We start from the raw sequence: 27,987 nt of genomic DNA, 5'->3' as shown, positions 1-27,987 counted from the left end.
CTTACCTAACCATTAAAAACTGAAGCGTCACACTGGAAGTCATGTTGTGTTTCTGTAAGCCCGCCTTCTTTGATTTGATTGGCCATCTCAATTATTTTGACATTGACGAGCACTGTGAGATTGCTGAGTAACACCATGCCAAAAATGTAACTTTCGGTCATCCGAATAAGAAACAGGGTGGAAGTTCAGCAGAGTGCTATCAAGAATATCAAATATCAGGGGGAACAATTCGGCCAAGGTCATGGGTTTGATTCCCAGGGAGTGGATGAAGTGATAACATGCATACCTTAAATGCAACTAAAGCCGAATTCAATAAACAAAAGCCCAATTCATAACTCCAAATCGAGTTTTAAAATGTAACATTTTTAGGCTGACCTCTCAGCATGTTAAAACGATTGAGATGGCCAATCAAATCAAAGAAGGCGGCTTCACTTTTACAGAAATCCCGGCACGGTGCTTCTGTTTTAAAGGTGAAAGAGCGTGAGGTAAAAGTAAATTCCTATGCGGGCAATAGACGACAAGGCAGCTCACTGTAAAAGCGCCGAAAGAAAAAACGTACAGTGTAGCATCCCACAAAGCAAAGTGACGTTAGAAGCACACAGACCTGCAGCGAGCATAAACAGATGGAGAGAGGCCTTACCCATCAACCCGCCTGCTCTCCAAGCCCACACGTGCAACTCGAGGGGCTATTTTACAGACAAATTACACCACGGGGCACGCTTTCCATTCGCCAACCCTTGTATCTGCCCTGCCTATTAAAGCGCCACCAGGCATTCCTCAGCACAGACTGAGACATCACGCTCTCCTGCGAAGCTAATCGTGCTTCATCCCTAACGCATCAGCGATATTTTCATCTCTTCCTGTCATAAATTTTCACTGGCCCCGGCTCGGCCTGGTTAACAATCGGGCCAATTTATTGGCATATTGGCATGAGGTGATAAGGGCTAAAAACAACAGCGGCGAGCAGCCGCTCGTGGAGATGAGCTGATAACACAGATATGAGCTCCCATACAAAACATCTCACCCTCCATCACCTCTCTATCAAACTCTTATTACAATGAGAAGAACTGAAAGAGGAGAGGGTGAGAGGGGTCTTTCGATTCGCCGGTGGGGGCGGGGACCAAATCCAACGCAAAATAAATATTAATAAAAAATGAAATCAGATGTAACGTTTCAGGGCCAAAAAACAAGGAGGAGAAATACATAATTTATCACCGCATTATCGGGATATCCAGGCAGCCTAATCAAGGAGCAGTGGATGACTATTTTTTGCCTTATCATCCAAAGTGGTGGAAACGGAGAGGGAATTATCAGCCGGCTGCAGATTGCTGGGTTGGAATTTTAATGGTAATAATCGCAGCTCTGATGGTATATCTCCCTGCCTTATCTTTCCCATTATCTGGCCCTATCTCACAGGCATCGGTGCAAATTAATGGTGCTTTTTCAGCACGGCCTTTTTATCATTGCTCAGAGAGCACCCAAGGGGAGAGAATAAGCAAAATATTAAAATACTGCATAAATCACAATTTTAGATAACCGGCCAACGTATGGCGGCTGAGGGGGGGGGTACGGTGCCCAACAACCTTTTTGTCCTTTAGAATGACTCTCGGTCTTTCTTCGCGCTAGATCAGACGGTCTCTTCTTCTCTCTTCCTCTTCCTGAAGTGCCGGAGAGAGGAACTACGGGCTCCGCTGACCTTTCGGAGCCAGAGACAATACCCTGATATTATGAATGCTCTAGTAACGGAGCCGTTAGATAACTCGGTTCCTGGACATCTCGGATGCATTTCAGAAGGAAATCGACGCAGATCGATTTGCATGCGAACGCCTCGGTCAACAGTTTAATGACTCCAGCTCATTTCGGGCATTCAGAAACTGTCATGCTTGTCGAATGAGATAACAGAAAGTACCACATCAAACAAAATACGCAGATTGCTTCGCGCTGACTGAAAGCCTTCAAACATATTTGTATTTACTGTACTGCATACTAGTACAGTAACAATATTTGCTCCTACAGAATACATCTCAATGTGTCACCCAAGTGACAGCGTGGTCCAAACAACTTTCAAAGGAATACGGTTCTTTTAAAGTTAAATGCGAGTTTATGCACGTGAGCTCAACGGGAGCACGTATGATCTCACGCGCGCACACTCAAACAGTAATAAAAAAAAATACAAACAAATGCAATTATTGAGCAGTGATAAAAAAAAAAAGACAGGGTTTTTAGAAGTGTGCAATCTCGCTTGATCCTTTCTCCTCGGTTAAAAAAAAAATACAGAGACAGAACAACAGAGAAAGAAGATCCTTCGTCCTTCCTCCCTGCGGTCCAAACACACACACACACACACACACTAACAGGCTGTTTCTAAAGGCCCTGACCAGCGATCTCACTTCGGCTCTTTCATTCACAAAAGATGAATGCAACAACAGCCAACCTATTTAATTATCGTATTACAGACAGAACTGCAATTTTACAGTCTGAACTTTTCACTTCGTGAGGTGCTGAAAATATCCAGGTACTATATCACAACAGAGTCTTAAAAACAGGCCCTGAAAAATGGAAATGCTCAAGCTACTGATGGTGTATATTTTATGAAAAGCATTATTTATTTAACTCTGTAGAGCTCCGCAGATTATTCTAGGCTGAGATGTGTCATATTTATTAAATATTAAATTTATTTCAGACCACAGAAATACTTTTTGGTCAAATGCATTCAAAGATTGCAACAACTAAATAGGTTTTGTTTTTACACACTTAGATACTGACTAAAAAGCAATTAATTATGAATTCGCACTTTTTTCTAAATGCATTATCATAAATACATAAACTATATTTCAGTCTTTATTAGCATGCATGAGGGATTCTGGGCAATTTTTTTCTGACATACACAGCTGACTCTAAACAGACCCTTAAAACCTTTACAAGAAACGCTGGACGTAAATCTACAGTGACCTAAAAACTGAATGACAGTTCAGCTATCATGATTTCATACAGCTTGCCAACCAACAATGACGCTATAATAAACTAAATAAAACAATAAAACGTTGAAATGTGATAACCAATATACTGCCTGTTAATTGTTGAAAACATCTTCACATTGGTCAAACGCAAAAAGCCTGAAAGATGAACAGACTCAAAACACTATTTACACCTTTTTAAAGAATCGGCTGAATATATTTAAATCTAAAATTACTTTAAACAAAAAAAATCACTGAGAATATAAAACTTTCAGCACTAAACAAACATGCACAAAAACACTTCTAGAAAAACACGGTTGCATTTTATTCATTTCAATTCAGTCCGATAGCCAATGATATGCCTGCAATAAGATATGCATAAATAATAAATAAAAGCAAAAATAAAAGCACAATAAAAAATACTTCAAATGTCATTATTATAAAAAAAAAAAAAAAACACCTCCACATGCTTCAACAAATACAAAACCAAACAGACTCTCCTGGGGCTTAGAAAGAATCAGCTTAACATCATCTGAAACAACTACGACAGGTATTGAGTTTCTGTGATCGTCACTGTATGTGAAACTTTAAGAATTAAAAAGCCCATGCACGTGCATAAATATCACATAAGCAAACAAGGCGTATATCAAAACTAGAATATGCACTAAGGACTGGCGAATGCAAAACGAAAGCATAACAAACAGGTCTTAAAAATGTATTCAACGTATGACGCGAAAAACAAGACTCGTTAAATACAAAAAAAAAAAAAAAGATTTAAAAGAGAACTGGAAGAAGAACATTTGCACCTGCTGCTACTATCAGTTGTCAGAATAAACTGATCTCTCTGTATCTCGCTTTCATCCAACTTTACTCCGCTTGGCTTTGAAACAAATAACAGTAATAATAATAAACAGAGTAACTTACGCTTGATTTGCCGGGGGTTGCTCTGCTTTCTGCGGGACATGTTGATCCGGATGGTTATTGATTATTAATTATTATTATAGGTTATTATGAGAGGTTATTATGGATCATCCAAGAGCCGAACGGGTCGCAGAAGGAATGAGGATTATTCACAGGCTCTTGCTCTCACACACGCGTCCCCCTCGCTCAGTGCGTTCGCACGAGTGTGTGTGTGTATGTGTGTGTGTGTGTGTGTGTGTGTGTGTGCGAGGAGCTGCGGTCCGCTCGGACTGACGGCGAAGGGGAAGGCGTTTCGCGCTTTTGTTTGAACATGAAGTTTGATCCACCGCGGTCGCCGTACACACACAATCTCTCACGTATAATGCTGTTGAACTTCACTGTTCATGCGGACTATTGTTCCGAAAAGCGCTATACTCAGGTCAAATGTATTTATGTATTTGTGTAAATGTAAATGTATTTAGTCATTTTCTTTTTTTTTTTTTTGCAAAGTTATTAAAAGGTTGGAATGCCGATCGAAATAAACGTATTAGTGACTTAATTTATCAAGTATAAAGCTTTTCTATTACCTCACAGATATTAGAAATATGTGTCCTCAGAAGTTACACCAACAGCAGCGAGGAGTACTGCCGGCGTTTTTCTTAGCCAATCAAAAACGTAAATTACCTGCCAATCATTATATGTGTTCCGGTCTGGTAAAGTCTGGTTGGCTGCCATTCTTCGGGGTTTTGGAGGGCAGGGGTTTCTGACAAATACTAACGCTTTTAAACCATAAACTTTTATATAGAGACTCGCTGACAAAAACTGCAAACCCCTTTTTATGAGCACATGCTGTTTACTGTAGCCCGTGTTTGTTGTCAAACCGCTTGATTTTATGATTTTTATAAACTTGTAAAACGTAAATAATTAAATGTTTTGTTGACGAATGACTTTTAGAAATAGATACGTTTATGACAAATATACTGATCTATATATTTTAAAATATATTAACCATAATATGTTATTTAATAGTTTAAATACTTTAATGTCTAAAAATAAAAAAAACAACCACATTTTGACCAACAGTAAATAGGCTACATATACAGTTTTTTTTTTTATTTTGACTGACCTAATATACACTGGTTGTAGATTCACGGGATATCTTTGCATTAGTAAAACACCCTCATACCTACATTTTATCTATATATTTAAAATGCATAAACTATTAAAAGTGTGTATTTATAAATAATGCAATTTATGTTATTTGGCTCAAATTAATTTGCATGATTTCTTTTTTAATTTACATCTTTTGTAATTACCGGGTGATCATTTTGAGCAACAATTTAACAAAAAACTATATTAAAATTTCCCTTTTAACTTTTTCTGTCCTTTAGAAATCACCTGAAAGCAACCGCAAATGAAAAAAAGTGCTCGTTTAACTTAAAAAGTGATCTTCAACTACTTTCAGCATGCATTTGGCGAAAAAATACGTTCATATATATTCAAAAAAATCCTGCAACTTCCACGTCACAGAAAATCGCTTTACTCAAATTTGAAGTATCATTTCTTAAACAGTTTCAGGGCCCGGAAATCGCCTTCTTCAATTAGCCAGTTGAACTGCCAAGTAAGACAAGCAAGTCGCCTGTGAAATTATCTTGTAACCCAATTCCGGGACTTTGGAACGGAGTCTGAAACTACGGCATAATTTCAAGGGGTTAACTAGTCAACGGAGCTGCACCTTGAGGAAACCTTTATCTGCCTCTGTGCAGTTTGCTTCTGCTTTCACCAGCCATTACACTCTGGCAAGAAGTGTGCTCTTCCCAGCGTCCTTTGCTCCAGCGCTGGCGGGCTATGAGCTCCAGCCATGAAGGAGAATAACGGTAGCGATTCACAGCCCGAGTTCTAGTTCAGATCTAAATGATGCTGGAAATCCGTATCAAATTTGTATCACTTATTCCTGTAATGTTTTAAAGCTCGCTGTTCATTGCCCGTAAATTGCAACTAGATTAAAGCTGCTTTGTGGCATTTTTGTGTCACTTGTTCAAACATTGCTCTGATGTTTGAGCAGCCCTCCCGCTCATCCAATAGCTTGAGTTTAGGGTGGAACTAAACATTTGTCCAAACCAATGAAGGGCAGTCATTATTTTTCTTCTTGGTGCTATGAGTGGCACACTGAGGCTCGTGCCAACGTGAAACCCAAACTGAGCCTTTTTACCTTCTTAAAGTAGGTTCCTGGTCTTAATGACTCGTGTGTGGATATTATTCCAAATAATAGAAATATTTTATTAAAAAAAGAAAAATAAAAAACTTTCAATCTATCATTGATTACAGATTAAAACATAAATCACACACAAAAGTTTTTTTGCATGTTCATTTTAAAGGAATAGCACACCCATAAATAAAAATTTGCTTTTTTTTTTTTTAATTAGTGCATGTTGCAATCAATTGATTTTAGCTACATTTAAATGAACAAATGTAGTTGACTAACTTTCAATTTTTTTTTAAATGTAACGGAAATGTCACTTACTAAAATTAATCGTTTACAATCACTTACGTTGGTCGTGTGAAACCGTTTTATACGTCGCTCCAACTATAAATCAGTAATTGAAAACATAGTTGCAATAATTTTTCCAGAACATATTAAAATTGGTTTTATAAAACGTGCCATTTTTAGAATCCCGAATTTCTGTAGATGCCCGGTTTGTGCAGGAGACTTCCGGCAAACTTGAGCCTCACGGTCTGGGCCTACATTCATTCTGACACCTCCATTAAAAAGCTATTAATTTCCATGTTATAAAGTACATTACTCTCAATTCATTCGCAGCTGTTCCCTTGAACCCTGCACCCCTTGTAAATAAGAGTAATAAGTTGCATACATGCTTATTTCTATTGTGCGCGTACATGGTTTTCACATAATTCGAAGGCCACAGGTGTCACAGTCTGTTGTTTTGTGTAATTCTGAATAGAGCTGAATATGACTTCTCTGACCCTCTTTGAGCTCCCGTGGCAGGTCATCGGCGGCGCGTGCGGTTTGTATTAACGAGCACCTCCAAATTAATTAAGTGACCCCGGGCAAGTGCAGGGCCACCCTGTCCTTTTCTGCGCTGTCTTTTCATATCTTTCAAGGTTAGATTACATTTGGAAACATGTTTCATTTCTTCGAAAAGCTGTATGCGCGTATGCAAGGAATTAACGGCTGTTTTAACCAATCAATAATTGAATCAAAGTGTTTCGCTGCAGGAGATATAACCGCAGGAGGACGTCGCGTATAAAAGCGACACAATATCAGTCGCAGTGATCGGAAAACGCTGCTCTTTCTTAATTTAACCTTGTATTTTGTTTCAGGGGTTGGAATTAATCCAGGCGCACCAGGTCAGATAATAAACATGGCTGAAAAATATTGTATAATAATGTTCTGTATAATAATGATCGCTAAGGCGTTGTTTATCCCAGATTCGAAGCACACAGAGACAGCCACCGCCGCATACTGTACATCTCATCGAATATAGTTGCATTTGGTAGCAACACATTATTGAACTTAACTACTTTCATTTACAGGCAGACCGATACAATTTCTAGACTGATTTATTAGATTATATAATTATGAGGATATCAATCTGCTTGACTGCCTGATTAAAAGTGGAGACTCTCGCTTTTATTTTAGCAAAATATTAAATGTCAAAGATGGAAATCATACATTTAGTTGCAATAGCACAGTAAAAAGGCATTTGATGCAATATCAAATATAATGGTATTTTTTGTATTTTACATGGAACACATTTAAAGTTTAAAGTGTTTTTTTTCCTTCTTTATCTAATCAACATTTCAAACAAACAAAACATTTTACTGTGAATATTTTTCAAACTGATAATCAAAACATCCTATTCATCCCGACTTCCTGTTGTTTCTGTTTCATTCATTTCCTAAACCCCTTAAAAATGTAAAAAGAAAAACATACGTAGTTAAATACTTAAAGTTTTTATCTACCCAGACGTTTTTTTGAATCCCTTTAAAACTCAAATCCATTTCTTAATGACAACATCCTTCAAGAAGTAACATTTTTATTACATTTTTTAATTTTCATTTAAAATGTATTAATTATTGAAATTTATTAGAACAGTATTCGTCTGAGATCTTCTTCAAGATCTTTTCAATCCAACTTTTTTACTAAATCCCTCTGAAGCGAACAATTGCCAGTTACTTAATCACATCACCTTTCAGAAAGTGTCATTTTTGGTGGGCGTTTTTTTTTCTCTTCTTTTCCTATCTTTCTCACAAACTCCAGCTTCTTAATGATTTCATTCTCCAGGAAGTTTTTTTTTTTGATTTTGTTTATTTTCATTTTTTTTTTAATTTTTGAAATTCATAAGATCCCCTTATTTCCTCCTTTATCTCCCAAATATTTTCCACCTTGATTTTCTATACCTCTGCATCCCATTAAAAAGAACAAAAGCCGGTTTAAATGGCATCCCCTTTCCAGAAAAAGCGCCGTCATTTTTGGCTCGGGAGAAAACAGCAGCGATTACCGACGGATACAAAGAATTCTGTGATGTTTCACGACGCGTATATAGGCAGAAGCACGCATCGTGAAACATCTCGTTCGGTCGCGAGGAGCTGCGGAAATTCCTAAAGTTGTGCTTTCGACGCTTCTCGTGCCAAAACACTCCAAAAATAGCCAGATGTTGAGGCTTCTTTGAGGGTAAATTCGGAGAGTCCGGCTAAATTGTGAACTCCAGATTAATTTCACACCACGGCTCGATCCCTCAGGACCTTGGCATGCGTTGGATCTTATTCTCGCCGCCACGGCGCCTCGTGTTGGTCCCGCAATTTGACTGACAGGTACAAATCTGTGTGAGGTGGAGGGCGCCTCCATCACGGGCTGCAGCAGATGGTTGAAATAATTAACATGATGCTGTTCTCATCGCAGGGGAAATCAATGGCATGGAGATCATGCCGCTGCTGCTTTAACACGCATAGAGTGAGGAGTTTAATGGTAACGTTAAATGAAGGGATTTAGAAGGCATATGGGATTGTGCTGTGATGATTAAAAATGCACAGTCATAGATGTATTTCACTGGTGAAGATCAAGACGATATTTGTCCACTGTCAAAAAATCTTTGCCTGGTAACCCGCAAAACAGGGAAGCCGATAAAAAACAGAAATATGCAAATGAATGTCACTTATAATGGATCAAGTCGTGTAAAAACGCTAACAATGGCACGTTTTTGCTTTTCACGTTGCAAAATCACCACGTGTGTGTGTGCGCGGCTAAATATATCCACGTCTGCCTCCAGCACATTTAAATATGATTTACTGCCGTCTGAACTTCAGCATCAGCATCAACGGCTGCTCTTGAAGTCGCAAGGCTGATTTTCTGCTGTATGATGCCACACCAACTGGCATTATGGGACTGGCTGCTATCCAGAGGAGGTGACTGTGACTGTGTGTGTGGGCGCTGTTAGACAGCTGGAGGAGTGGACGAGCATCAAGGCCATGCATTCATGTCCATCTGCTTGAAAAGAGATGGAAGGTCTAGTGTCGATAATGATGAAATTAATAAAGGCCGGAAGATACGGGGAATAAAATTGCTGTGAAATGACGCACAGAGTGTGTCGTCAGGTAGCCTAAAAAACGTGGTGACATCTAAACTGACCGGTTTAATTGAAGTCAGATACATTAGTAAGAATTTTGCGACAGAATCGACCAGAAAGAAAGTCATTTCTAGTGATCAAATCACACTGTTAAAGAACGGTTTTATATTACCGCAGTACTTTAATATCAATGGAATCTTTTCAATGCAAAGAAGGTTCCTCACACTACAACGGAAAAATGTTCTTTAGGCTGAAAAAAAATTGTTCACTGTTCACTGAAAGCTTCTTCAAGGAACCAAAAATGGTTCTTCTGTGGCACTTGCTGTGAAAACACTTTTGATACCTTTATTTTTACCGGTGAATGCCACAGAAAAACCACTCTGCCCATTTGTAAAAAAAAAACATTTTAATTATATAAATAATCTTTTTTCATTATAAAGTGTTTTTTGTAAAATTGAAACATGGAGGTTTGCAACCCGTGTATTTAAATTCCTACTATGCTTTACATTTTTTATGTTACTATCATGTTTTTAGTTATGCCTGGTAAAATATTATATGTCATTTTTAAATGTTATGACGTAAACGTCCTTGAAGGATGTTATAATTTTTTTGTCTCTTGTCTACTTCTAACATAAAAAATTCTTTGACATTTCTCCCACTTTGTCAACTCAAAATGTTTTAAGCAAAATTCTTGTGAATAAATTGTTTGAATAAATCAATTAATAATTTTTGCTGTATTTTTTCTGTCATTGAAATGTTCTTTGAGAAAAGAAAATTTTTTCCCAAAAAACCTTTCATTGAACAGCTTCTCTTTTTTTTTTAAACAAAGAACAATGCATTTATTGCACTATTTATTAATCTTTGTTAATGTTAATGAAAGTACAGTTGTTCGTTGTTTATTCATGTTAGTTCACAGTGTATCAACTAATGTTAACAGACACAACTTGCATTATTTTATTTTGACAATGCATTAAAACAAATGCAGAAATTAAAATGCAGCAAGATTAATATTTTCTTTACAAGTATTGTCCATTCCTAGCTAATGCTTATTACGGTGTTAACCAGTGTTTTAAGTAATGATCCTTATTGTAAAGGGTTACCAAACATTTAAATAATTTCAAACAACTTAAAATTTTATGCAGATGTTTCAATGCCAGTAAAGAACCTTTATTTTTAGGAGCGTTGTATTCTGCAGGATCATTTGCCTTAGGTTTTCATAAGAAAAGTATTTTGCCCCGGACTAAAAACTGAAAGCTGCCAATTATGATATTTTGATCCGCAACATGTGTGTCCTGCGTCGCTCGTGTCGATAGTGTGAGATTATTTTATCATTAGTGCTGGTGTGTGTGGTGTTTTATAGAGACGCAGTGTGTATCTGAGTATAGCTACAGCATTATCAGTGTGCCATGTTCCCGCTGGTCATGGCACCGTGCCCCCTCCAGCATCCGCAGCGTGCCAACAGATGTCTGTGAGCGTGCCCGCTTCTCCACCCCGCCTGCCAACCCCGCGTTCGGCGCCAGCCCTCTGCCCAGCAACACACTTCCACACCTTCTTCTCTCTGCCTTTTTTCTTCCCTTCTTCCTCCGTTTCTTTGTTTTCTCTGCACTCGTCCTCTGCCGATTCCCATCCCTCCATTTTGAAGCTTCGTCTTCGGATTGCGTTTTGCTGTCTAGGAGCTGAAAACAAGTAAATAACGGATGTGGGAAAAAAAAAGACATTCTGTGAAAAAAGGACTTAGTAAATAAATTGTTACAAGGACAATGAAATGATTTCGCTTTCTTTTGACTTTGTGAGGAACGACAAAAAAAACAATTGTGTGTTTTGCAAATGCTAATGCAACCCATGTTCTAAAATGATTCTTTTTTTTTTATTTCTATTCCCTGACGTCAGATTTCTCTTAACCTTTCGCCCAAATGTTGATTTTATTTACATTATCACTATTTAAGATATTCATAGACCCCACTGTCTTTTCACTGAAACTTAAATGATCGATCAATCGATGATAAATTTATTATTTGTATTATTTTACAGATTTTACAGATTTTTCACAATTTATACAAAACTGAATTTTGGAATCTTGTTACAAATGCGCCTAAATGATTCTGAGTATTATAGGGAGGTTATCAACAATATTACGATTATCTATATCTCGATAATATATGTTATTCATAATAATAATAATTATCCTATAAATCATAAAGGTATTCTAAGTGAAATGCTATATTTATTAAAATACAAAACAGTTCCACTAATCAGTATTTACCACAATTTTAAGAATAACTCAAATATTACATTAAAACATAGTTTGTTCCTGTTGCCATAAACTATAAAATTCTATTGAAATGAAATAGAAAGTAAGTGACATGTACCACTAAGACTTGAATATGCACAGGCAACTCTTTTTTTCTTCTAAGTGGTGAAAATGACACAAAATGCAAATTGGATTAGTTTTAATCTAATAACCTCTTCACACGTACTATAAAAAGCAAAAAAAGGCGCTATTGTTACCATAATGAGTTATTTATACCTGCTCTGACCCATAAAATGACTTTTGTTGCTGTCAGGTTGATTCAATCATATTAAATAACATTTCTGTTTTGACTGGTTATTTTAGACGTCACCAAACGAAGTGGATAATTTTAGGTTATCTGACAAAACATTTTTTACAGTGCAGGCTCAAAAAACTGACAGCAAGAGCTGTGAAATATTGCAACATTTAAACACTGTACAGATCGTGAAGACAGTGTGCAGACATATTAAGACGCAACCAGATCTTCCTTGGTTACGTAACTGACAGCTTTTACAGACAACAGTAATTGTTGTGCATTTATTACATATTTAATCGCCGCTTCTTATAAGACTTCTTTTTGCTGATGATCAGGTAAATATTTGCATTGCACAGACTAAATGTCCGAAAGGCTTACTTTTTTAAGGTGTCAACCGTAAGTGAAACTGTAAATGCATCCTGACCATTAAAGAGATTCATTTTTAATGAATAACCAGCACATCGCTGGTGTTTTAAAGCTTTTTTTTTTTACATAACATAGTCCAAATCATTTTTATTGCATCTTGCAACCAAATGATCAACATCTTTATTTTTATCCAAATCCCATTATTATGTCCAGCGTTGAGCTTAATATCCTCCCGAGGGGATTTGTTTGCAGTCTTCCCTTCCGTTTACGTTTGCGAGGATAATATTCGGCGGATATCAGTCACAAACAGCATATGAACTGGCTGTTTCGCTCTGACAGAATAATTGCATTGAAATACAGCTGCACACAATTTCTGCAATACCTTCATTAAAGGCTGCCAAGGGAGGAAAATACACAGAATATCGAGTTGATTAATCTATAATTATTAGATTACAAACGGTCGGGCACAGTCCACAACAGTTGCGGTTAATTACATGCTTGCAGGGAGCACTTGCGCCCATGACAGATGTAACAATAACCGCATAATATCACATTTCTGAGCAGAGCTGCCAGTTAATCAGAGACCCTTATTCTAATGCGTCTAATATAATTGTCCGATCCGTGCCGTTTCATCTGAAACATCTGGACTAGGACGTTTGGATTTGGTGCTGGTTATTCCTGGGTTTTGCCGGTTTTGGTCAGTACAGCCGCGCGGAAACAGCAGCGCGACAAGAAAGAGAGAAAAAAAAAAACGCATCTGTGTATATTTTCACAGAGAGGTTGGGTGTAGACAGCTCTGAGAAGTGAATCTACATCTGCCAGCCTCCATGCAAATAGCGCCGCCATCCTTAATAGTGAAACCTCCGATGAAAAACAGATAAAAATATTAAATATTCAGGCGTCCCTTTCACCCAGTATCAAAAGGCTCCAGATGTGCCGGGCCGGAGTTGTTATCGGGCAGCCAAACGACAGGCATTGAAAGACATTCCTCTGAATTTCAGACCATATAAAAGTGTTTTATACGATGCAAATGAATGGTAATTTTTGACTATGGAGGAGAAGCGGGGGGGAAAAAAGATGCCAATAAACCCTATCATTTGGGACTAAAAGTCCACAAACGGGAGACACTTTGGATTCGCCTTGCCTGTCTTCCCGCGTTAGATGCCCGAGATTGCCGCGAAATTAATCCATTTAACAATCTGTGGCTTAAAATTTAAGGATTTCCAGTTTTTTGGAATATCAATAAGTTCCAATTGAAGAGAGAATTCTTTTGCAATTCAGGCATGTGCGGGCGATAACGGAGGAGTTGGCATGGAAGGCAGGCAGAGATGGATTAATTATGCAGGGAACATGGAAATTCTGCTTATCAACGCTTAGCAAAGGAGCCCAGCTCACATAATCAGAAAAACCAGGATGAAAAAATATAACAATGCGGTGGCACCTTCCAGCTCATCGTCTTACAAGTTAGATTCTTCCTGTAATTAAAAACTAACATACAATTATATTCATATCTCATAGGCAGACTATGAGTGGTTATGTGTTAAATATCAGCAAGGGGTATAAGGGCTGAGGTGGGGTATATATATATATATATATATATATATATATATATATATATATATAAAAACACACACCGTCTTACACGGGGATGGAGGTCTCTTGGGACGGACGGAAGTACTTAGCCAGGAAAACTTAAATTATCATTTAAAAGCCAAGAAAGACAAAGCTAGCAGAGCTCAGAGACGCCTGCTTATTTACCGCAGGCAAGCAGGGAGGGAATATATGCTCCGCTGCGTTCAGTTCTCACTTATCACGGGAAACTTTGAAGGGAACGTCAATGGATAGGCTGCGCAAATCCCAACAGAGCATGTGTGATTCTGGCACGCGGACCTTTGGCGGTGTTTTCGCTAAAGCGATACGGCAAATAATGCAGAATGATGGGTCATTTCCACTTTTGCGTTTAGAAAACTGGGATTTTGCAGTAACATTCGCAAAGCTCTTTGTACCTGATACCGTTTGGTGTTTCAAGGAACAGGAATAAGGTGGCGAAGCTTAATCCAAAACAGACCATGATTTCTGCTGTGTTTCTTTCGTCCTGTTGAAGATACCTCTGTTTCGAGGTTTGTTGTCCTATCAGAACCGCCGTTTGAGTCGGAATGACTATTACGACTACAAATGCAAAGATCACTTCACTCGCTGTCCTTTCACCAGCAAACACCAGTGGCTTTCAAAAGAGATTCCTCGCAAATACATTTCTCGCTCGTGACCCTTCCAAACTTCGACATTTTAGCAAATCAACTGAATTAAATGGCAGAACAAAGCAGTCCCACAATGCTTTGCGACTTCCTTTGACCCAATAGTTCTAAAAAAGCCTAAAAGTTGGAAATTTAATTCACCCGGCGCGTCGGCGATACACGCGAGAACTGATGAAGTTTGGTCGTGGTTTCTTCTCCATGTCTTTCTTCTCTGTAAATGTCGTCGATCGCAACACTGCGAAAGAATGAACAAAAAAGACATACTGTAAAGCTGAAAGAAACACTTTTAAAGGAATAGTTAACCACAAAAAAAAGCTAAATTCTTTTCCTTATCCTCCCATGCTGTTAGCTGTCTGTGAAACACAAAACAACATTTTTGAAGAAAAATCATATTCAGCGTCAGTCGTGACATTGTTGAGACAATTTTTATCTAAAATTGAAATTATGCTGAAATTGTATGATACCGATAGCATCAAATTTTAGCATAAATATTTGCACCATTTAAATAATTAAATTATAAACACTGTGTATTTTTTCCATTTGCCTATAGATTTGCTTATATATATATGTGTGTATATATATATATATATATATATATATATATATTTACTCATCAAATTTCAGCAAACATGTTCCTTTTTTTGTGAGGAAGCAATACATTTTTTTTTTATATTCTCATTTAAATTTTAATTTAAAACTCATTTTAGAATATACTGAAACACTTAAGTAAAATAGCAAACTGTCATGCAATTTTGTGAACATTTTCAACTGTCTTGAGCGTTCAGAGTACTTTCCAAAACACTAATTTCAGTTTATCTTTAGTTTTCCTTCAGCCGAGTTCATCTGCATCCATCTAACCTGCGTTTACTCTCGTACAGCAACACTATTCAGTCGCTGGCTGCAAATCCGAGTTTTCTGACTGCTTTGAATTCTCTCGCCTGCAAAGATGTGCCTAAGATGTGCCTCTTCCACCTCCCTGAAACACCTCACGTCTGCCCCTTTTGACACAGAGCAGCGGATGAATGCATCCAGGGTTAGGCGAGACCAAATCTCCTCAGTTCATTTGCAAGATTCCTGCAGCTTTGAGGGATGTACCGCACCTGTTGCCGATGCCTCGATTTCGTTTTTTGATCGGGACGCTCTCTGACAAAGAGCAGAAGTGGAGGCAGAATAGAAAAGAGAGAGTGGATGAGATCCTTATCGAAAAACTCTCCACTGGACAATGAATTTTTCTCCACCATTCAAATGTATCGGCGAATGCTTGAGCGGTTCATTTCAGCCGATCCCGTGGGGCGACAATGGACCGGAGAAATGAGTGATGCTATCTCTCTCCTGATGTCATTTCCCTGATCCGCCTCATCCTCTGGCCCTGTGTACCTCCATTAATTAGAAAGCAGAGGGATTTCCACTCATCAGCTCATGGCTTTCTGCTTGTGTACTATCTGAAGACCTCTTTTCGCTGCTCAGGAAAGTCAGAAGGGAAAAACAAGCGTCTGTTTCGACCCTACGGCATGTAGGCTTCAGGAAGGAAATGGTATTTAGCAATTTAAAAATATTCATCAAAGTCTTATGAAATGAGAAAATAAATGAAGTGATGAAACTTTGCTTGGTTCCTCTTGACTGGAAGTTTGATGGTTCACTTAAGAGCATGTAAAAAGACTCCTATCAGTCAAGATTAATAATAGGTGGTTTCTGATTAGTTTTATGCATAATGCAAAAAATCTACAATTTTTCTGGATGGACAGACAGACATTTGAAATAGAAAAAATGATATACATATATAAGAAATATACATAAGATATATAGATAGAAGTGTTCAATTTAAATAAATAAAAACTATTTTAGTCAAATACAGATACTGCTCCTGGAGGTAGTGTAGTGTGGGTGGAGCTAAAAAGTGACGCACTTACGCCGATTGCCAACGAAACACACTTTTCAGAAAAATTAACTAGCAACTTCTTCAACGAACCTTAGCAAATCTATATAACTATATTGCTGTGCGAGGTCTTATTTTCCCAGCGTGCAAACACCTCTCTCTCTGCGTCTGTCCCTCTTTAGTGGCAACATATCGCAAACCTCACGGATCGTATCCCACTACGGATTTTGAGTTATTTTTGGATCACCAAAATTTGGATCATTTATTACTAAAAACTCACTTTAGGGATTTACATACCCCCCAGCAGAAACTACTAGCCTAACTACCTAAGTCAGTAATACAACAAGAACAACTGAACAAGCTATGAGCATAGATGGAAGGCCTACAGCATAAAATTACAAGCTGTATAAATACTCATAAAGGTGCATAAATGTATATAATTAAGAGTAAAATGGCATAAAAACGCTTACTGCATAACGTAAATACAAATGAGTCTTTGTTAAACTGTTGTCTTCTTAGCAGACCAGACAGAAGTAGGTATTTCTAGGCTACTGTCTCTTTAAGACTAAATGCACGGACATAATACTTACACACATTTTCTTTTACTCTAGTCAGCTATATACGTTAACTAAAGTAACCCACTGCTAAAAGTAACTTTATCTGTCAGTGTTACTTTCGTCAACGACCGTTTTTTTTTTTACAGACGATACATTTGACGATACAAGAGAGAACCTAATTTAGTCCGGTTTGTGAGCGCAGACACTGAAGGACGTGTAGACAAAGAGAATTACACACAAAATGATGTCGAATTGATGATTTTATCATCCATTCACGTAAACAGAGTCTATTTCTTAAGTGGGTAGGGAAACACGTACCAGTACACTGCATCCGTGAATTCGGTTTTAAAGGGACAGCAGCCTAATTTATTTGTAATCAAGCAACGAAAGTAGAAATCACTCACTGCTCTTGACTGAATCACTTAGTAGTCCTAAAGGTTAATCTAAATGTATTTATATAAATAAATATATGCCTGCTTGAAATAATGAATAATGTGGTAAACAAGACAATTAGCCTATATAACCATTGGTATTTCATTGAAAAGAAAACCATGTTCTATTTCTTTGTGAGAAGTGATTAACATAATGGCATGTTGTGTGTCACCACTATATCAGTGTCTATCATGATAATGTCAAACCTTAATGTCAAACACAATGACTTTTAGGAAAATGCTTAATAAATGCATTACACTGTAACGAAACCCATTTGATTTTAGTTGACTAAATTTACCGTAGAGTTAGTCGACTACAATCATATAAGCCGTCAAATAAAACTAAAAACAATTCAGACGACTGAAATATGACTAAAACTAAATGGCCTTTTAGTCAAAAGACTATGACTGAAACTAAATTAAAATTACCTGTCAAAATGAACACTGGTATCATGATTTCAGCATCATAACAACTAAAAAGAAGGGGGGGGGGTATCTAGATTTAATAATATGATTAGGTGCATATTCACAAAAACTTTAGAGAAACACATTTATCGAAAATAAAAATCAAAATAAAGAAAAGGGAAAAGACTGTTCCTTCTGTAACACCACAGTAGGGTGGAAGAGGCAAAAGTGTCATCAATTTTTCATTCTAAGCGGCAAAGCTAAAACGACCAAATTTTCCTGTTGTCTCTGTGTCTGTGAGGACGCTCAGGGGCAAAGACCTGCAATTAGCAGATATGTGGGTGGGCATCTCCGACTGCATCGAAGCACGTTAACACAATGACTGGAGATGAGTTTAGAGCGAGTCTGAGTCTTAGACGTGTCAGTCTCCTGTCTGCAATATGAAGACGTTAACGCTGATTAGTCTCTCTAATTAAAGCATGCTCCCCTGACACCACAGATACATGTACTCAAGGCTTGCATGCAGTCGTGTGGGGGTGTGTTTGTATGAAAGATGTCGAACTGCAGCCCTATATTAAGATGACGTATGGTGTTTGTGTGGCGGCGATCAAACTCTATTCATAGTTTGCGTGGAAAAAATAGCGGTCAAGTATCTTTGTCTAAAGTTTTGCACCTAAAATGCCCTACATGCATAAAAATATGTCCAAAATAACTATTATTTTCAGTAAAACAGACATTTTTTATTAGCGTGAACAGAATGTTTTAATCTAAATCACTTTTTTTCAATATAGAACCTTTTGTTTAATGGAAAAATTAATGGTTCTCCATGAAACCATCAATGCTAATAAATAGCTAAGCGTAATTTTAACAATGTAAGACATGAATATGAGAGTGTAAAATGAATTTGGATACTGTAGATCAGATTGCTTGGCCTTGAAGGAATTTGATGAGATTTTTACGCAAGTTTCGCGAATAAAATCTCTCAGAAAGTGTTTGGACAATAAAATAAATGAGTAGTTATTTACTTACCTGTGTTTACAGGCAATATTCACACAAAATCATGACTTCTCTTGGCATGTTTAAGAGATATGATGAGAGAAGTAGGTCTCTGGATTGATAAATGAATCATTATTTTGAACCAGTATTTCTCAATGAATCAACTGCACGTTGATCAATTATTGTCTTGTGAAACAAAAAGCTGTTTGTATTAAACAAATCTATCATTAAAATGTTTTTTTTTTTAATCTTAAAACAAACCCAAAAGTCAGAAAAAGTAATCTCGTCTGAATTAGGTGGGAACTATTAACAGATCAAGCACTGTTTACAAGCAAAAGTAGTCCAAAACATATAATGTGGACTACTTATGGATTATTGTGGCGTTTTTATCAGCTGTTTAGACTCTCATTCTGACGGCACCCATCCACTGCAGACAATCCATTGGTAAGCAATGCTATCTCTCATCTGCATTTTGCATAGCCTGAGGGTGAGTACATTTGCATTTTGTGGTGAAATAATTCTTTAAAGTTGATCGAGAACCTATATTTTTGTATGCTGGACCACTTTTATGGTGCTTTTGTGTCTCTTGGGAAGCTTCAGTACATGATTAACTGTAGTTGAGAAGAGAGCATCTTCTTAAGAGAGTCATACGGGTTTAAAACGGCTTGAGATTGAGTAAAACAATCCCAGAATTTGGATTTTTGGCTGAACTATCCCTTTAACCCCAGACACATGTTCTAATAGGAGATGAATCTCTTTCCCCTCCCGCACAGGTACATGACTGAGCAGAAAAGGAGACGCTTCATCTGTGAGATTAGCTCTGGCAGGCCGGCCGCTGGACATGGACTTCTGGACAGACTTAGTTCTGGGTATCGAGATCCACTCGCAGATGACAGATGAAATCTGTCTCCTCTGGCTGGACGTGTAGCTGCAGGTGATACATGATCACAGATAAAAGGACACGAGGTGGATGTGGGGGATGGAGATCACGGGGGCCCCTGATCTCTGCCGTGCTGATGTCACTGCCGCAGGTGGCTCACTAACCCCTCCCCTAACTTCCAAACAACCAATCACACACTTACGACCTATCCAGGCACCCATTGTGTGTGTGTGTGTGTGTGTGTGTGTTTGAGCGACTCACAGAAGTTTTATCTCATCCCCATCTGTGTGGTCTCAGGCACGATGATTTTGGACCGCAGCCACGTCAACCTTCATGCCATCCAGAACTAGAGGAAAAGAGACAAAGGGAAGAGGTGAACGGATGTCATTTGTAAACACTGCGTTCATTTTGCACTCTTAAAAAAATGTGTTTAAATTGTTCTTCACAGCGATGCCACATAAAGAACCATTTCTGGTTCCACAAAGAACCGTTTAGTCAAAGGTTATTTACAGAACCATCTTTTTCTTACCTTTTTATAACCCGAAGAACCCTTTTTCACCACAAAGAACCTTTTGTGAAACAGATGTTAAAGGTTCTTGGTATTGAACCATTTAGACAAAAAGGCTGTTCTATAAAAAAATAAATGCGAAGCACCTTTATTTTTAAGAGTGTAGTTCTTTTTAAATATTGCGTACAATGAGGCTGTTACATTCATCCTAAAAAAACATTTCACCCCAAAATCTAAAGGAAAAAAAGCACTTTTGTTTAATGCGAAGTAAATTAATCATACTATCTTTTAAAGAACATTAAAATCTAACATCTAAATAAATAAAATATATATAAAACTGATTAGAATCTGATGAAAAATTTAATAATAAACAACTTAAACATATCTGAACACCTGGACATTATTATTTCAAAGCAATGTATACAAATGTTTTTCCCATTTTTAATACTGAAAGTTTGTTCCATTAAGTAAATTCTGCATTTTCCCCTGTGTTTCTTTCTCTATAAGATGATCAGCCCTGGAGGCCTGTAGTAGTGTAATATAGAGAGCTCCGACTCACCGCTCTCCATTTATCTTATCACGGCAGGACACCTGTGGAAAGGGTGAACACTCCACAATTATGTGCTTCTCCCGTAGAACTAAAACACTGAGAACACTCTCAGGAAACCCATGCAGAAACCAGACTCACTGAAGTTAGAGAAAGAGAAACCTAAAGGTTTGGTTTTAACACTCTGGAAAGTGGATCACCGTTTGGGAATGAGATGCAGTAGTTTTACGGACCATAAAAAGCAAGTTTAATAAAAACACATAGTACAACAAATTCATGACAGCTCAGACAAGACAGTAGTCTCAACTGTAAACTTTATGAATACAATGAAAACTCTTGCTGCGTGAGGCTTTAATGAGAATACAGAGATTTAATTTTAGTCACTTTAAAGTCAATTCTTTAGGGGGGAAATCTATAACACAGTATTTAGATATTACGGAGATATTAAATATGGGATTTTTTCTCCCTCACAAAGGTCAAAATCCCAAGCTAATGCTCTAATCACAGGTTCTTTATTCAAATGTTCTGGTCTCTAGTATTGCTTAATTAATTTCCATAATGAAACATTTAATCAGCTTCAGAATCCAAGGCAATGATACAGAGATTTCTTTAGTTCTCCGTCACGAATGAAACACGTTTCTTCTAAAAAAAAAAAAAAAAAGAGAGAAGGAAAAAGAGTGAGAGAAATTTCCAAGACTTAACCCCGACTCCAAAGCCATCAGTCTACCAGCAGCAAACGCTTTAATTACCTTCACCTTGATAACATGCTTAATTGCTATTGCACTTTTGTTATGTTTTTTTTTTTTTTTTTTTTGTCCTTTAGATTATACTGCAGCTTACCTTTAATGAATTAAAAATAAAATGAAATGCCTTGGAGGTGTTTAATATGTAGTTCTGTACTAAATGAATACAGCCTTCAGTAAACCCATATATATTAGCGTCCGTCTGTAAAAAAAGACTTATGGAAGCCAATAAAAAAAAATAATAAATAAAAAACCGATTGCAGATGAACAATCAGTTTTGTGAAATAAAGCGATAATAATCAGCAGATTAAAAACCCACTTAACGAAAGCACACTCTCACGCACGCAACATTCGTTGGCAAGTGGTCCAAGTGTGAAATGAGAACTTATTTTATGATAAATGTTTACTTGCAAGCGTGTTTTATTAAGTATTTGTGTTTGTTTTGGTAGGAGTGAGTAACACCTGTGTGGAGTCACGCTAATGGCCTTTTCAACGCTCCGCTCAAACCCATTTAAGCACCAATCCTTTCACGACTTCCTTCATTTCTGATGTAATTTCCTCCCTGTAATTACTCTTTTCGTTCCCCTGTTTATCAGACAATGTACCTGCAATGGAAATATAAGACCTTGACTAGCCTTTCGCCGGACAAAAACAAAATTTAATTTGATGTGTTTGGCTGTCGAACATCATTGTTGAAGGGATGCAATTAAGACAATATTATCTGTTTTTATTTTAGTGTTGGAACTGGGACATGTGGAACCTTTATGATAAGCAGTGAAATAAAACTGGCCGCTATCTGTAACGGTGACTTCAGTGGCTTCCAGCGCAATTAACGGCGCATTGGTGGTGTGGAGATTGCTGGACTGCCCCGTTAACACAGGATGCAGATGTGATTGCCGGCAAGCCAGGTAAGGAAGCAGTCGTTTCCTAAGCGCCATCATCCCTGTGTAAAACCACAGACCCCAGGGGTATTATACTCCACTTACATGTTTCTCAATGTCGGTCCCTCAACAGCATTTCGAACAATCTGTTCCCTAAAAAAAAGAAAAAGGGCATGAGAAGAAATTGGTATGGTATATATATCCAAAAACATTGTATTAGCGCAGTACTATGTGACCCTGGATCAAAAACCCAGTCATGAACCAGGGGGCAGTTTATTGAAATTGAGATTTAGATGTCTTCTGAAGCTATCCTTTGATGTGTGGTTTGTTAGGACAATATTTGGCTGAGATGCAACTATTTGAAAATCGAAAAAAAAAAACGAAATAGCGAGAAAATTAATGGCTATTTCTACAAATATACTCATTCTAGCTGTGACTTGTTTTGTGGTCCAGGGTCACATATGCGATATACTTTTTATGTATTGCACGACTCATGTATTGTGGTATATTTACCAATGTACTTAAAAAAGTGTCATTGTATTACCAAAGCAAATTCATAAAAAAACAAGCAAATCAAAGTACAGTTTGTTAGTGTAAAAAAAGGTATTTCTGAGACATTTTAAACACCTTTGTCCCTAACAAGCAAAATAAATAAGTGCAGATTCCCATGGTACATTTAAATGTAAATTTTGTGCTTTCTTTCAAAAAATAAATAAATAAATCCTCATCCCATAATCATCATTTGTATACCACAGTCTTTATTTAATACGCCGAGGTACTTCAACAAATGCCAAAAACGTATTATACATGTCCAAAAACGAAAACGTTGATACCTTTATATTTTTGTGTGTGCCTTTCATTTTCTTTTTAATTGTTCTTGACGGAAAATTTAGCAGAAGATTTGCCAGATTTGTTAGCAGGGAAAACGCTAACAGCAATGCTGTCAGATCTTCTTTCAACATCAGCTGATAAAGAGAGCGAAAGGGCATTTCATTGACAAGTAGAGGATGATTTAGAAGAAAACATCCATGCAGAAAGTAGGCTGTGTTTGTCAGGACTGCATCCCAACAGCTGAATTCATTCTCATTAGAGCCATTCGGGCAGCTTCCACAAATCCCAGGTGGCCTCTTTTATTTGTCAGGCTCCTGTGCAGTTAAGGTGTTGAGATGCAAATTTGTCTCCCATTAAAATCTGTAAGTGTGAGTAAAAGAGGTCTCCTGCAAACTTCACACGGCTTCATGAAGCAACCCAATCCATTTCTCGTGGTTAACAGGAACCGCACGATTTTGCTGATGCATTTTTTACTGGAAAGGCAAAGCGACTGTGACTGACAAATTGCCTGTAAAGAGGACGGCGTTATTGTAAGGTCTACAGCATTTTAAAACTCGCCGTGTATGACGGTATCGCTTTCCCAGATAACTTCGCCGAGGTGCATTAATCGGGATCTAAAAATCATTTAAAATGAATATTATTTTCTTTTACTCACATTCGTTTATTTCAGGTTTATTCAGAACCAGCTCTATTTAACAAAACAGGTGATGTGACTGAACACTGCACAGCATGACCATTTCGACTCCTTAGTGAATCAATGCATATAGTGCGATCAGTAAAGTCCGATTTACAAGTGAACGACTCGCGTGAATAAATTCTTTTCAGCGAATCAAAACAAATAGCGCGATCAGCAAGCTAATGGCTCATAAGAACCCTTTCTTTTTAGTGAATCAAAACATAGTGTGATCAGTAAGGTCTGATTCACAAGCAAATGACCCATATGAATGCATTGTTTGTAATGAATGAAATCAGTAAGGTCCGATTCGTAAAGTAATGACTCGTACCCTTTATTTTTAATGAATTAAAACTAACAGCACGATCGGTAAGGACTGATTCACAATCAGAAATATATATACCGTGCTCTAGGATGACTCTTGTGAGGCCTTTCTCTTAAAAGCGATTCAAAACATACAGAGCAATTAGTGAAATTTGACTCTTGAACAAACTATCATGTCGAATCGGTTCTATTTAGTATGACAAAAACATACAGGACGTTTAGTGTAGCCCTACTCCCAAGCAAACGATTCTCATGATTCACAATATTACAAACAATTCTTTGAACCTACAAAAATAATTTTGGTGTATCAAAAACTTACAGTATGAACTGAAGTCTTTTTCCCGACCCAATGAGCCATTTTTTTATGAAATCAAATCATACAGTGAAATAACTAACTTCTTTTCTGTGAATCAAAACTTAACGACTGATCAAATAAGCGAAAAACTCTTGTTTTTTTTGTTTTTTTTACAGTTTTCATTCATAGTGGTTTTTTGTATTCTATACTGACCCCGGTTGCCCAGAAAATACCAATTTCTTTTTCTAGGGATATTTTAACATTTTGCTTACTAATATTAAGAATCAGCTGAAGAACATTTTAGTTTTAATAGATACCATTAAAAAACTGCCACTGCTGGGTTGTCGTACCATTTTGAGCGAGTCCAGCTTTTCTCAGACACAAGCTATATGTGACTGTCAAGCGTTGGGTGTCCCAGCAAAGGGAAATTAATGGAGTTCAGGCGGCAGAATTAGTTCTTGTGTTTGGTAAGCGTCTGTGGGTGCCAGAGCGCAGGTGGACAGCTGTGGGGGACGGCTGCGTCTCTCACGCTTTACTGCACAGGACTCTCTCTTTCTCTCTTCTACCACACACAGAACATACGCTGTACCTGAAGCTTTAACATTCATACGCAGCGCTCTGATTGATTGTGTTGACAGATTAAAGTGTGAATCTGTAACTCCAGATGTTTGGAAGCACAGATAATTGTGTTTCAGTTCAGTATTTCAATGTAATCCTAATGCATCTGAATTAGGGGTGGGCGGCAATATTACATCATGTTATGAAGTCTTTTATTATAGACGTATTAAAGTCAAGATTTTATATATATATATATATATATATATATATATATATATATATATATATATATATATATATATTTTAATTCACTAGATCTTTTTGTCACATTTAAAAATTATGATTATGTCACACACACACACACACACACAAAGAGTATACACACACTTATTATTGCTATTATTATTTATTTATTTATATTTTTATTTTATTTATTCACTAAATAGACAATTATTGTGAATATACACAATAAAATGTGATATACAGTTTCTTCTGTTTATATATAAACAGAAGATATATATATATATATATATATATATATATATATATATATATAAAGAAGAAGCTGTATATCACATTTTATCATTGTATATTTTTACATTAATATATATATATATATATATATATATATATATATATATATATATATATACACACACACACACACACACACACACACACACACAGGCATATAAATATACATACATAATATGCTGCATTTTGAGAAATTCACCAAAAAAATGTCTAAATAATCTACTGAAATAAATATTTGTTTATATTACTAAATCTAATAATAGAAAAAAACACAGATCAAACAGTCAAATTAATAGTGTATTATGTAATGCATATAATTGTGAATAAATGAAAACTATTTAACGATGTTATAAACATCTAATTCACAATTCATGAATAAAATTAAGCCATCTTTTTTTTTTTATATTCTGGTTCATTCACTAATACATCATGGAATGCAAACAATGTATCATGTTGATTTAATATCTAAAAGACTGTGCACTTCACCTTCAAAGAGTGTTTTCTTTGATTCTCAATCTGATTCTCTGTCTATTCATTTTGTTTGGACTGGACTGGGACAGCCGGGCAGATCAGACTGCAGAGCGACAGGCCTTGTTTCTTCACCAAAACCACAATTAACGGGAATGGTTATTATCCTTGTCCTGCGAGTTCCCTGCAATGCAAATCCCAGATAGAAAGGGTTGGAAAATTATGCGAAAACTTGGGAGGAGAAAGTGGCTCACGTCTGTTTGCCGAATTAATCGCTTTCTAAATGGCTCCGGGCCAGGCAAAAGTTAACATTTGCAGTTTCAAAGGTTTTCAGCGCTTGCAATGAGCCATGAAATTACTGCATGCTGGTGAAAATGGCAGCTGATGAAAAGCCCACGGAGCAGGTCCCACAGGCGGACAGGCGGCACGGCGCGGGAGGGGAACGCAATCGCCCTCGCCTGCCCGACAGCCACGTGGAGGAAGAGGAGGCAGCGAAGGTGCTGCTTCTGAGGAAGTGCTCTCTGCAAATGAGGCCACCTGCTCTTCATCACCCAAACGCACGGAAATACCTATCAGCATCAAATAATGATGACGTCCGGGTATATCTTCATGAAAATTGTGATTCATAAATGATAAAGACCCTAAGTGAGCATCTACCCCTGCTTTGAACGTTCATATTTTTCAATATAAATGTAAGGTTTTTACAATTAATGTAATATTTACATAAAAAGAGATGGGGAAACTTGTAATAATTATGTGAAACATATATATATATATATATATATATATATATATATATATATATATATATATATATACACACACACATTTTTACATTTTTCTTCCTGCTGTTTCAGTTCTTACCAGAATGACCAGATACTGGAACTAAACTTAACTAAACAAAATGGAAGAACCATAAAGTACTACACTATACCCGGTTTCATAGACAGAACTTAACCTAAGCCAGGATTAGGCCATAGTTCAATTAGGAAATTTGCCTTAGAAAAAAAACATTACTGGTGTGCATCTTGAGACAAAATAAAGGCATGTTTTCAGATCAGCCAGTTCAAGTTTCCTTCAACTGAAACAGCTCAGATGTACATTTAAGTATAGAACTAGGCTTAAGTCTGTGAAACCAGGGGTTAATACTATAAGTGAAGCCATATCATTTTAACCTATTCGTTTTGAAAAAGCAATGAAGTCAAAAATGGCTTCAATTTTGGTTGGTTCTCACACAAAACTGTAGCATGGCTGCATATGGACTAGTTTTACTTCTACTTCAATTATTTTTTGCCCTTTTTGTCAAACTGGTGACTAAACAATCTTCGTTAATGAACTTTTTTAAACGACATAGACGTGCACATATACAATATACCTGATAAGATTCTTGCGGATTGTTGTTATACACTTTTCATTTCTCCGGTTTTCTTGCTGCAGGTAATGACCCATCCATGACCAATTACCCTGACGTAAACAACCCAGGCTTTTTGTTCAGCACACACACGTTCAGCAGGAACACACTGAGGAGACGCCTGCAGGAGAAAAGGAGGTGCATCTCCATGAAATACTGAAACACACCGTGCCAAAAGTGAAGTTCCTCTCCAGTGAGGAGGTGCGCGGAGCTACACAGATTGCCTGCTTCCACGGGCGTAAATATTCTGATTGATTTCAAACATGTTGAAACCGACTCTGAGAGATGCCTGTTAAGCATTTTGTCTGGAAACGAAGCGTTTTATTAACAGGGCTGCTTTTATTTTCGAGTGTCGGGATTGTTGACATCCTGAGGGTTGTTTTTTGGTTTTATTGTCAACATTCTGACTATGCATGCCAATTTATTTTTAGCGGCGTGTATGCGTTTCTTTGTCTCA

At 37.2% G+C, this 27,987-nt stretch overlaps 1 protein-coding gene and 1 long non-coding RNA gene across 4 annotated transcripts in view; both read right to left on the bottom strand.

Annotated features, from left to right (window-relative positions):
* zfpm2a (zinc finger protein, FOG family member 2a) overlaps positions 1-4,136 on the bottom strand; it is a 138,939-nt gene extending 134,803 nt beyond the window's left edge. For all 3 annotated transcript variants that reach the window (XM_043262009.1, XM_043262010.1, XM_043262011.1), the window contains exon 1: positions 3,882-4,136. In XM_043262009.1, coding sequence (XP_043117944.1) covers positions 3,882-3,921 — 40 coding nt within the window. In that variant the 5' untranslated portion in view covers positions 3,922-4,136. The remainder of the gene's footprint in view (positions 1-3,881) is intronic.
* A 6,226-nt stretch (positions 4,137-10,362) lies between these two features.
* LOC122360931 lies at positions 10,363-27,567 on the bottom strand. The gene is made up of 5 exons (XR_006252841.1): positions 27,495-27,567; positions 22,542-22,589; positions 20,019-20,103; positions 14,754-14,847; positions 10,363-11,121 (listed from the first exon to the last, which is right to left on the bottom strand). It is a non-coding gene; the product is annotated as an uncharacterized LOC122360931 (long non-coding RNA).
* Positions 27,568-27,987: the final 420 nt, after the last annotated feature.

Source organism: Puntigrus tetrazona, chromosome 16 (genome assembly GCF_018831695.1).
Source record: "Puntigrus tetrazona isolate hp1 chromosome 16, ASM1883169v1, whole genome shotgun sequence".
Classification (NCBI taxonomy): domain Eukaryota; kingdom Metazoa; phylum Chordata; class Actinopteri; order Cypriniformes; family Cyprinidae; genus Puntigrus; species Puntigrus tetrazona.
This window is presented reverse-complemented; position numbering and strand designations above follow the sequence as displayed.